General features: G+C 43.0%; 1 protein-coding gene across 1 annotated transcript in view; it reads right to left on the bottom strand.

Annotated features, from left to right (window-relative positions):
• Positions 1–1424: 1424 nt before the first annotated feature.
• DTNA (dystrobrevin alpha) overlaps positions 1425–12834 on the bottom strand; it is an 84186-nt gene continuing 72776 nt past the window's right edge. Inside the window, exons 19-23 of the mRNA XM_054394660.1 lie at positions 12222–12381; positions 9327–9416; positions 8497–8665; positions 7401–7533; positions 1425–1607 (exon numbers count right to left, since the gene is read on the bottom strand). Of these exons, the coding sequence (XP_054250635.1) occupies positions 1425–1607; positions 7401–7533; positions 8497–8665; positions 9327–9416; positions 12222–12381 (735 nt within the window). The remainder of the gene's footprint in view (positions 1608–7400; positions 7534–8496; positions 8666–9326; positions 9417–12221; positions 12382–12834) is intronic.

Consider the following 12834-nt stretch of genomic DNA (forward strand, 5'->3'; position numbering starts at 1 on the left):
CTTCTCTCTGCACTGCTGTGCAGGTGTCATCCCTATTTCCAAGCACTATGCCCTGGGGAGGACATCACAGCCAGTTTGTGTCCCTACTCAGCACTACCTGCAGGGTTGTAGTCCCAGCAGAGTGAACACTCTCTAGCTAGCAGTCTCACTGCCTAACCCAAACCAGCCAGGTAAGTTCCCTTTCTCCTGAAATACCTTTATACTCCAAACAATACCAAGCTGGACAAAACTCCCCTTCTGTAACTGTGTGCCTGTCCTGTCGAAACATCCACCGCTTGTCTTGTGCTTCTCTCTCTGACAGCTACGTCTCCAATCCAGCTCCCAAAGAGTCTCACCACACATTTCCAAGAGTGCATGCAGAACATCTGGTGGCTGGCTAAGGCAATACACATTCGGAAATCAAAAGAGAACAGTTGCAAGCGCACTTTTAAGCCTGTACATTTAAAGCTGAAGGCCTCGAAATTAACATAATGGAGGAGGGGGAGAGGAGGAGGGGCAGAGAGAGAGATGGAAAGAGGCAGTTTGTTGAACACATGCTCACTAAAGCTAAAACATCAATGAAACAATACCATGGAGGATTATACATAACGTCAGTCAGTTCAGGGATCTTATGGCACCTGTGGTTTATAAACAGCTTTAGCAACGAGTATTTCAAAACATAGTTCACAGTTTTAAGAAGATCTGTGCTGATTTAAAAACTAGATTCTATATCATTTGAATGTCACCTTTTGTATATGATATCTATTTGGAAAAAAAATATTTACACTAACTTCTATGGCTGATTTGTTAAGATTATTTTGAAAGAAACATTCCTAAGTTACACATTAGCCCTAAATTAGAGAGTGTTGTTTTTTTTTTAATGGTTATTAATATTATTCATTATATTATTATTATTACTATTTTAGTACATTTTGTATAAGTCTTAATTTAAAGACTTGCAAACAAATTGCAAATATAGTCTGGTACTTTGTTTTGTGGGTTTTTTTGGGGGGGCTACTAGATATATACACTCAGGAGTATAACCATTCAGTGTTAAATGCATAATTTGTAGCTTTTTTTTTTTTTTTTTTTTACTTCTCCTGTGGGGGGGGGGAAAAAAAAAAGCAACCCAAAATGTACAGCGTGTAAGTAAACCAATCTACTAAAACCTCAAAGTATTCAGAAATCAAATGTCTACCTATAAACAGTATTGTCATTGTAAACTGAAGAGGTTCAATATCATGTGCAAAGGGTTTGTGTGAGTAATTAACACTGCCATCCCTCGTAACAGCAGCACCTACGTCAGTCTGTTTGCTTCGCCGGTAATGAGCCATGTTACAGAAGATGTAGCTAATGTAAGTCAGCTTGAAACAGAAGTCTTGTTGTCAAAAAACACACACCTACAAACTACAACTCTTAGAACAAAAAGTACTGTGCTACAGTCCTCAGAACTTAGTCATGGGATTATTTTTTTTGTTGTTTTTTTTGTGTGTCAAGAGACGCTGCACCTCTTGGTTCCACTCTTCGGTCAAGTCCGCAGCTGAGTTTCCTTCGTCGTCTGTGCGACTGCAGCTCTCCTCATCGTCAGTTCTCACGTAGCTCTCGTTGTCTGTCTGACTGCAGCTTGCCTGTTGAGGAATGGTGAAGGGAGGTTTTTAAAAGAGGGGCTGGTTTAAGATGCTGCACCCACACGGGCAGAGCAAGTAAAGCCTCTGCCTGCTGCTTTATTGAGAGGAAAAAAAAGAGGAGCTGACCAATTCCTGCAGGTATCCCCGAAAGAGCTAAAAACGTGAAAATACTACGTGGGGGAGCCACAGCACTGGGAGCTGCAAACAGAAACTCACAGGACACTGGGAACCCTTAGAGCACAGATGAGAAGACTCTGCTGTGGGACCCTGGGGTAACTGGCTCTGCACTAACAGATTTGCAGGAATTCCCAGTTTTCCTTCCCTTTTACCCTTCCATATTGTTCATTATCAGTAGCCAAGCTATGGATTATTCCCCTTGTGCACAGTCTCTTAGTTAAGAGTCACCATCAGGAGCTTCTCCTAAGGTGTAAGTCTCACCCTTCATTTACATACTCATAGAATCATAGAATTTTTAGGGTTGGAAGGGACCTCAAGTATCATCCAGTTCCAACCCCCCTGCCATGGGCAGGGACACCTCACACTACATCAGGTTGCTCAGAGCCACATCCAGCCTGGTCTTAAAAACCTCCAGGGATGAGGCTTCTACCACCTCCCTGGGCAACTCGTTCCAGTGTCTCACCACCCTCATGGTGGAAAAACTTCCTAAGATCCAATCTGAATCTACTCAGGTAGATTTTCCTGTCTAAAAAGAAATGCAGTTCCTCAAAAGGATGATTCTGCTGCTATAGCTTGTACATAGCCTCATCTGCTGGTGCCCCAACCTCTCCTTGGTGCATCTCCATATCCTGTCAGAGGTAAGGAGCTGACCTTGTTTCTCTTGAACTACCTCAGACAGAAAACCCAATTCACATTGTGTACCAGCTGCTAATAAGAGCATAAATGACCAAACCCTACTGACACCAATTCATGTCAGGTATAAAGCTGGTCTACAAGATGAGAGAAGAAATGTAAATTAATTCACCAAAAAGAAAAAAAAAAGAGTTACATTAAAGCCAATGAATGGAGAAAGGTCAGGTAGTTTAGCTTGCTGCTCCTCCTTCCTGACACCCTTTGATTGTATTAATTATTCACACTCAAATGCCTCCAATTCCTTAACACCTAAGCATCCCAAATGGTATGATGGTCTTAATTTGCCATCTCCTTGTGCCAGGCAGTTAAAAAAGACCTAGCATTAACATTTGGTGGATGAATGGAAGGGAAACCTGCACTGCAAGTCTAATGAGAGGTTCATAAAAAAAAAAAAATCTGAGGTACATTTTAAATGAGTTGTTTTTTAAACACCAGACACCCCATCTGTAATGCTTAAGTCTGCAAAGGGATTTGCAAATCTTAATAAAGGAACATTTTGCTCTTCACAATTCAGCCAAGAAATGCAAATGAAAGGCATGGAGGAGGTCAGTCCTCAGCTGCTCGAGACCCATTTTTATTGAATCCATTTCAGGGTTATATAAATAAAGGCACATCTCATATTTCTTGATGGTATCATTATAAAACCATGAGAGGGAAATTAGAATGGCTTGTGAAACACTGGATGGGTGAAGATGTCCTGAGAGTACTGCTAAGGATTTGGGTTTGCTTTGAATTTGCTGGATGAATTACTTTTCTTGGTGGAGTGCAGGAGGGTTAGTCTAAATTCTCTAAAAGCTTCTCTCTGTTCCACAGCCAGCACTGGGACAGGGATTTTCATACATGAACTAATGAGTACTAACGAGCCTCAGAGCTCTAAATTCACTGCAGCATCTCAAAAATGCCAGAATTAATTTCAAATTGAGACTCAAATGGTTTGTTATATAATGGTTTTGCAATAAAATGGTTTCTGGACCTTTTTTTTTTTGGTAACAATCCACAGGTTCTTTTCTGTTACTTATCAACAGTGATTTTCAAAACCCATCCCTATCACTTGGGTAATTTTAGAGTTAAATTCACAAAGCTAAAGCTCCTTCTTCCCAGTTAGCTTGGGTCACAGCTCCTTTACAGCTTTTTTACGCCTACATGCTAAGAAGAGGAGGATTTAAGGAGAAAAATAAAGAGGAGAACCAAAAAAAATAGGGAGTGAATGTAGCAGACATTTTGGAAAATGACTGTGCTGCCAGTCTGCTGTTATTTTCAAAAGGCATGGTCCATAAAATGCTGTTTTTCATGTGTTTGTTCAGAAAAGACCAAAAGGAGATGCTGGATCATTTGTTTGTGCTAGCAGAATATGATTTATGGATCTGAGCAGCTCATCTAGTGCCTGCACCCTGCCTCTTCACCACTGCATCACTGACATAGGAGGAAGAGGCTGAAGAACCTGGGTTAGCTGAGACTGAAGTAGAGGTGGCAAAGGAGGATCAGTCAACAGCCAAAATCTTCTTGGCAATGCTGAAGCAGCACACAAAAAGGACAAATCACATTTTGGGAGGTGCATGTTGGACCAAAAAAAAAAAAAAAAAAAAGAAAACCACCAGCCTTGAGGAGGGTGGCACTGCATTGGGGAGAGATGCCCAGAGAGGTGCTGAAATTTCCATCTGTGGAGGTTTTAGTGTCTTTGCTAGAGAAAGCCATGGCTGACATGGCCTTGTGTTGGAGCTAGACCTGCATTAAGTGTGGGACTGGACCAAATGACCTCCTGAGGGTCCAATCAACCAACACACCTACACCCCTGTGATTCCCTGAGCTTCTGGCATGAAGTCTGTGAGTGGAATGAAACACAGTGCATGAGCTTTAAATGCAGTCAGTCAGCTCTGACTAGCAGTCTTTGGGGCTCTATGGCCAATGAAAGGCCAGATCACAGCTGGGGAAGGTGACCTTAAGCAGTGGGCACAGCAAATCTGAAACCCATACATCCTTTAACTGTGGGCTAGTAACCTGACTTGGACCCTGGGCTACAGATCCTGTGTCCCATCCTTCCCAAACTGTAAATGGCCAGATCCACATTGCAAAGGGCTGGAAATGTCAGTGGCCAGTGAAAATGTTACCCAGTAAGACTTTTGTCTGGGAAAACCAGCAAGTTGAATAAATAATAATTCAACAATGCATTCATATCAAAATGTTGAAGGGATGTGGGGGTTCAGAGTTTGAAGATTTTCTACCTGGTTCAATACTCAGTCAATGGAAAACATCACCCTTGGCCACCCATGCCTTAAAAATTTCTTTTTGACAGGGTTTCAAAAGCTTCCAAAAGCATACAGGAGATGCATAGCTACACATAGCTGTACACACATTGTTCTTGCTGAAAGATTATTTTCCTTTTCATATGAATTGATCTATAACTGACAGCTGCAAGCAAATGGAAGGAGAAAAGTTATTTTCTTCTGGCTGTCAACATTTAGGAAACTCTACACTGTTCACGTTTTTAACAAGGCTACTGAGAATGATTGTAATCTGAGGGGCACTGTTCGGAGAATTTCTATGAGCTGTTATTTGATGTTTATAGTACTGTGGGTATTGCCTTTTATTTGCTTTTCACATCCATTTACTCTGCTTTAGTTGGCAGAGACACTGAGATGGATCCTTCAAAAATACCTAACAGCTTTCAACACTGAAGACTGGCAGCTGCTTTCACAAGGTCCACTCTTGAACATCCACATTCTACTGTGATCAGAAGTTACAAACTCCTGGAATCAGGGTCAGACTCTGCTATTGAAAATGCCACATGAATGAGGAGGTCTAGTGGCACATCAAATCTAGCAACATCAATTCCTGTTAAAGGTGGCACAGACTACTTCACTGCTTCTGCTTATCTGAACATGGCTCTGCGCCCAACTTGAAGTGTCTATTTGATAGCTGACCTTTGGTTGCCCTCAGCTCTGGCCTTGAGGAAGAGACTCAGTCTGCAGACCAGTCAGACCCTTGTTTTGATTTCTCCTCTCTTTCTGGCCCTGTTACCCCATGGCTCATTGTCACAGCAGGGGGGACAACATTGTCTCACTGCCATCTTCACAGCAGGGCACTGCAGCCTTCTAGAAAGTCACAAATGCAGAGCCTGCAGCTTCAGATGAGGCAAGAAGGCAATGTGTGGTCTGCTATTTCCTGGGCAAAAGTTCAGAACACCAGGCTGCTTCACAAAAATAGCACAACTGCTGAATTTGGCACTAAACTCAGTGATGCAACTGTGAGGTTGGCACGTGTAAGTAACATGACCTAAATATGGGCCAGGAGGAAATTTATCTTCTTGCCTTATCTTTGGATTGCCAGACTCTAGCCAGTAGCTGAGTACATTGCACTTTGGATTGGGGCATTTTAAACTTCCACAAGACTATGGTTAAGCAGCTGGTGGATTTCTTTCTTTAATGTTTTCCTAACTCATGTTTCACACACTATGGTAGATGTTCTGGTCTCATCAGAACTGATTTATTTCAGTTATCCTAGGAAGACTAAGGGATTGTAAGAAACTGAACTCAGGTCTCTTGAAATGTAATCTGATTCCTTATCTTCTGGTTAAGTTTTCTTTGTACTGGCTAATATATCTGTCATCATCCCCAGGGATGAAAAGCCCAGGGAAGGAGATAAAAAGGGTGGGGGTGGCTTAACAGGAGTCTGCAGGACTAGGAAAAACAAGAAATGATTTAGAGAGATTCCCAGGTATCCTAACACAGGTTAAAGGAAGCAAATAACATTGTCACAGATGCTCAGGCAACACAAGGTGCATTGCAACTGAAATGCCCATTATGAGGATCAATTCCAAACAGTCTTCTAAATTATAGTGATACTTACTTGAGAGGAGAGAGAAGGATATTGCACTCAACTTTGCAAACTGACCTGTAGGTAACAGGGGATAGAAAACAAGAAGATGACAAATTAAGCCAGTGAGCAGCCAGGCAGTGTATTATTCTGAAGGAAGCCATGCACAAGCCCAGAAATATACAGAGCTATTATGGACCCTGAAAATCAACTCAATGAAAAGTGTCTTACACAACACATCCAGCAACAGTCTGTAACAATAACACGATTGGCAGCAGGTGTGGGAGGATAAGCACTGTTAGCACTTGTGCACTAAATGTGTGCTTTCCTGGTACAGACACTGTTATTTACAACATGCATCCAAAAAAAGGAGAGAAAGAAGCCTCCTTTGAGGTTCCCTGTCCCAGATTTACTTGTGTATCTTGGGTTTTCTGCATGTACTTTAAACACTAACTTAGAGTTTAGCTTGAAAATCTTTCCTGGAGACAAGGTGACACGAAATAACAAGAGTGGGTTTTGACCAATCATCTTCCATGCTGTGTTTTTCTAAATGTGCTGCTTTCACAGGAAGTGAGACATTTAATAACATCAAAATGGTCACCACACTGGTACTGAGGTTACCATTCAGTAACCTTAGTAGGAGTTCCTCCTTGCAGATTTTTTTCAGCATACAAACGCATTATGACAGCTACTGCCAGCACCTTTCCTTTTTGGCTGTTCAGATGAATGCAGTGTACATGTGAAGAAAAACAGTGGAACAGCCTGCAATAAATTCCACTGGTTTGATGCAAAATGAGAATAGTTGACCTGGCCACTGTTCAATAGGACACCCTAAGCAGAAATTTCCCCATCTTCCTTTGTTTTTGCAAGTAGAAAGTAATGTCTTTCATTAGAGACTACCAAGTGCTGCAAGTAGGAAATGGAACAGAACAGCAAAACACCACAAGTTAGCTGCAAGGTGCAAAGAGCCAAAGCCAAGCACATGTCTCAGGATAACTACATGACACTATCCTTGACAGCTGGCACCATTGAGGTGCTCCTTCTTTATAACTGACAATTACTTTCCATTACATCATGGAGATACAGGGGCAGCTGGTGTCCTTCTCCCACCTGGTATGCCTCATCCTGCAGCTTCTGCTTCAGGTACTCCTCCATTTTCAGTTCATTCTCCAGCTGGCGGACGGAGTCGTTCTCGTAGTTTTCATCATCTGCTCTGACGTAGGGGTCTCCATCTTCTGTAACCCTGAAGACATTATTAATAAACAGCCTCCTGAGATGAATGACCTTCAGAGTCAATAAAGCTCTCCTCAAAAATTAGGAGACTGGAATACTTTCAGTCCAACCCCATTGGGTAGTTTTTCCCTGGCAGTGAAAAACACTTTTGCTGTTTCCCCTCTCCAGAGCTCTAGTGGATGGATGAAGCAGATCAAGGGGGATACTCTGCTGAAGGCTCTATGGAAGTTTTGGTTAATATTGAGTTCTCAATATTTTGATACAAAGAGGTTGACAGTAACTGGAAAGATGCCTGTTGTCTTTGATTCAGGCTCTAAAAAGAAATTGCTTTGTTGATCACTTCTGTGCTTCTCCCCAGTATCAAGTGATAGGACGAGAGGAAATGACCTCAAATTGTGCCAGGGGAGGTTTAGGTTGGATATTTAGGAAAAATGTCTTTCCTTGAAGAGTGGTCAGGTATTGGAAGAGGCTGCCCAGGGAGGTGGTGGAGTCACCATCCCTGGAGGTGCTAAAAAGTGCAAACATGGCACTTTGGGACGTGTTTTAGTGGGCATGGTGGTGTAAGGTTGACAGCTGGACCCAATCTTAGAGGTCTTTTCCAACCAAAACAATTCTAAGATTCTCTGGAAAAGCATTCTGTCTTTTTCATTTAAAAACTTATCTTTTTCCAGTGGGCTCCAACAGGCCCCTCAGCTTAGATAAGCAGGGAATAGGACTGCAGGACATATTAGGGAGCACAGCTGTCCCACAGCCTCCATGCTGCCCGAGTGTCCCAGGCTGGATGTGAGACTCCCTGAGGGCAGCCTAAGCTCTGGCCTTTATTGCTTACAGAGCTCACTACTATCTAACCATGAAGCTGTCAGCACTGGGATTTGGGAATTTGTTTGGTAACCACATAGCTGAGAGGGAGAGGAAAACACGACCTGCTGCAGGTTGCTTTCAGCTGAAGGAGGCAAAGGGAGCAGGTACCCACATGTCACTGCGGAGGGAGCCGGTGGCAGCCGCGCTGTGCAGGTACCCTGGCTTCCGGGCGTGGATCTGTGCCAGGAAAGCCTTCTCAGACGTGGGGGATGGAACCAGGTCATCAAAATGAGTCCTCCCAAACTCAGAATCCACATTGCTCTCTGTCTCGCTGCCCACTTCTGTGGAGCAGAAGGTGACACATGGTTCCATTTAACTTCCACAAGGGTAAGGATATTTGCCTGCTTCTCTAAGTGCGTCTCTGCCTTTCCAACTTGGAATGCCACCTCCCCACAGTCAGTAACAGTTTATTGCTTGGAGCACTGGAACAGGCTGCCCGGAGAGGTTGTGGAGCCTCCTTCTCTGGACACATTCAAAACCCACCTGGATGCATTCCTGTGTGGACTGCCCTGAGTGATCCTGCTTTGGCAGGGGGGTTGGACCTGATGATCTCTGGAAGTCCCTTCCAACCTCTAATGTACTGTGACACTGTATACCTGCAGAGCTAAGAGTTTTCTTCTTGTGGTGGGACAGAACAGTGAAGCTTTGGGAGGATATTTTGGTGAGAATACTACAGACTGCATTTTACAACAGTTCCTGTGTGTTCCACACTGAATGACATTTCTCAAGAGTGAATCTCCCTCTCCAAGTGGAATTGCAAACAAACTTTTCAGAGTTTTCACGGTACCCAGCTGCACCTCTGTCTCCAGGGCTTTCAGAACTGCTGTACTCCAGAAGCTGCTTTTTTGTTGGCTTCTATTTTCCTGCCTTTTTCCACATACACGTGAGATGTAGTGTGGTGACTATCCGTCCATGACTACCCACCCCATTAGCCTCACTCACCAGAATTTAGTTCCTTTACCAAAGAAGACATGGTGTTGGTGATTGAATCTGCTGCCACCAGCAAATCATTTCTTAAGTTTCTCCTTGCACCTGAAGCAAGAGACAGACAAAGCACAGTGTTACCATTCTTCACCAGGCATATGTTTTCCTGTTGAAAGCAGTTTTGACCCTGTTGAAAGCTGCCATTGTGATAATTCAGGGTATCAAAGTCCTTATGAGGGACACGTGCAGAAGAGTTCTCTGCAGAATGGCCTCATTTACTTATGGTGTATGCAGGAGCAGAAGCCTATCCTCATGCTTCATTTAACCACAATGCCAGATATGTGGAGATTATTCATTGCCATCAAGCCTGCATTTGTGTGGTGACACCAGCAGACCAGGCCTGGAAGATTAAATCCAGCATGGACTCATTTACAGTGTTTGTGGGGGAGGAGGAAGAAATGAAGTGTTTTCTCTAAATTCCCAGAGCTCTCTTTAATGACACCATTGTTGCCAGGTATTTGCCAGATAATTATGGCAAATGTTGAAGAAACACACTTGACCTCATCAAGACTGACATGGATTTTTCTTCTCTGCTCCCTCTCAGCCTCTCCTGTAGCTCAAGGACTTTCTTGTGTACTCCATAATTTACTGTCTCCCTCTTTTTTTTTTTTTTTTTTTAATAAAGGAAGCACTATTGCCTCTCTAAACAGCCCCAGGCAGCTTTCAAACTCTTTCTAATAATGGATCTAGAAGTGCTTCCCTGCTGAACCTGGCAATATTCCCTCAACCATCAATCATAAAAGATTCTTGTGAGCTGCATGAAATATTCCAACCCTAGGAGCAGGCTGTGGGTAGAGAGTGCTTAACTCCCCCAGATCCCAAACATAGCTCCTATTGCAGCTGAATAATCAATATATCCCACAGAACCTCTAATCTTCCAGATTGGATTATTCACAGGAATTGGCAAGATTTGACTGCTGCAGATTCTTTAAAACTGCCTGCATGAAAACCAATACATTTAAAAAACTTCCTCAACTACTAAAGAAGTTTTTTTTTTCTGCTTTTTTATTATATCCATTAGCAACTGGTTACTGAAATGAAAATTGAAGTAGTTAGTCTCTCTCTTTACACACACATACACACACACAAACACTCAGACAGCCACTCCCTCCTCCCCTCTAAAGTCTTCCCAATTTAATCTCTCTGAACTACTGCAAACACTATGCAAGAGAGAAAGGCAAAGGCTAGAGAAAGCTTTAATCATGGCCTGCCTGCATTATGTTATATGTGGGCAGGTCTCTGTTGGTGCAGCACAGAATGAAGCCATAAAACCTCAGCCCACCTGCCCCCTAAAGTCCTATGTCAAGATGTGACAGAACAGCCAGCTTGGAGTTCTTTGGGTCTGACCTTCCCATCTAGAGGACATGGCAAACACAAAGCTAGGTATTTATCAAATGCAGCAATCTGAAATGGGCTCACTTACCTTTTTACATTGCCCCTTTTTTTTTTTCTTCAACAGAAGACATTTTTATACTTAAAAAGCATTCGCCTGAGGCAGCCTTAGTATTATTTATAGATTATGCTATTGTGATCACTACATTATTTCTCTTATCTCTGAAGAAATCATCCAATAAGAGCATAGGGGTTGGTGGTTCATGTTTTTGCCTGTCTTGGTTTTTTTTTTCTTTTCTTTCACACCAGAAAGAAGAAAAATTTGCCTTGCATGTTTCTTTTCCCACAGAACATGAGATATCCTGTTATGCTGGGACTAAGAATCATGCCTGTGTTCAAGAGGTGAATTGACTGGCACTTTAGCAGAAAGTTCTTGATTGAATTTTAACTTCAACCTTGTCTTAAGATACAAACATAGACTCCATTCCCATGAAAATCAAGGGGAAGGTGCAGGAGAGTGCTGACCTGGCCTGCTGGAAGCAAACATGCTTCCACTGTAGCAGAGGAACTCCAGGGCACCACTTATATTTGATTTGTACCAGTGAAATAAGGGGAATAAAGAGTATTCAAATAAAAATTGCAATTATTAAATATTTTAGGAGAGCAAGATCAGAAAAAGAGGAAATATTTCTTTATTTAGATCATGTAGCCTGTTTCCTTTCTTTAGTATTCAAAATAGTAACCTTTGGCTTTAGAAATTCAAAACTGTTTACAATTTGTTGCTCCTTAATAAAAGAGTGGAAAGAGGCATGGTGCAGCCTACAGCAGTCTTCTGGAAGCACAAAGGAAGGATTCATCTAGGCTTCCAGACTTGATTCCTGTCTAGTCTAGTCTAGCTGAACCTTTCTCCAAAGCCCAAAGGAAAAGGACAAGGCACAACAATCACAAGCTGCATCATGAGATGTTCCATTCAGATATAAGGACACAAAAATTATGCAAAGGCCATGGAAAATGTGTGACAGAAATTATCCAGAACTCAATTGCTTAAGATCCTGAAGAGTCTGATCTCATTTTGCAGCCCTCTTTCTTGGAGCAGGAGAACATGGTGACTTAGAAAAACTGTTTCCATCTGAACTACTTCTATGATTGCCTCACCTGTTCCTAGCAAGGTCTCTATTTAAAACCAAGCACAATGACATAGCCTTGCTGAGGTCAATAACAATTCTTGTTCTGCTCAACAGAGCACTGATAACTGGTCTAAGTGCATCAAAATTCCCTCTTACCACTAAATGTGTCATTAATTGGCATCATTGTCTGGTTTCTGCTTACCTGCTTGCTTTGACAGCACAGTCTGATGAAGCTGATTTTCAATGGCAAAAGACAGCTGCTGCAGATTTTTGTTTGGCTTGCTTTCACTGCACGCAGCTCAATAGCTCAAGATCATTTAGTCGTCAGCCACAAGAAATAAAGATTCTTCAAGCAGTCTCTGAGTACCCCAGACAAGCTATTAATGAGACTTACTTTGTGCAAAGGCTTCCTGCACATCTCCTCCCACTCCGGTCAGAGAGTCCTGAGGTGCATGGGTTGGGGTGGAGCAGGCAGAGGCAGACCTGATGGGCATTGGAATCGGTCGACTGATCGTGTGGCTGGGTGAGGAACGTGGAGAGCCAGCCCCTTGGGTCTGCAAAACAATCACAGGGGGTTAGGCAGGTCTTTGGAAGAGCCCTTGCCTGCTGTGCTTGTCACCCATCCCTCAGCTGAAGGGCTCATGCTGTTTGTGATCAGTTGGGCTGTGTTCATTTCACTAAGAGAACTTTCCTGAGGTCAGTTGTTAGTGGCCAGCAATGCTTCCATGTAGGAAAACAGTTAAGTAGGAAAACATGAGTCAAGATCTGACTTCCTTTGAGCATGGGAAAATGTCAGGCAGCTAAATGACAAAAAATTCAGAGTTAATAACACCAAAGTACTCTGCCCTCCTGCCTCTCTCTCTCCCCCCCCAGTTCACATGGGTGCTTGATTAAACACAACCCACACAGGCTGGGAGAGGGGAAAGATGCTGGCACAGCTGTGGGCAGTCCCTTCCAGCAGAATCCTGCTGTGAGAGCAGACCCCAGCCCTGCCCTCCACCTCCCTG

Source organism: Indicator indicator, chromosome 31, assembly GCF_027791375.1.
Source record: "Indicator indicator isolate 239-I01 chromosome 31, UM_Iind_1.1, whole genome shotgun sequence".
NCBI classification, from domain to species: Eukaryota; Metazoa; Chordata; class Aves; order Piciformes; family Indicatoridae; genus Indicator; species Indicator indicator.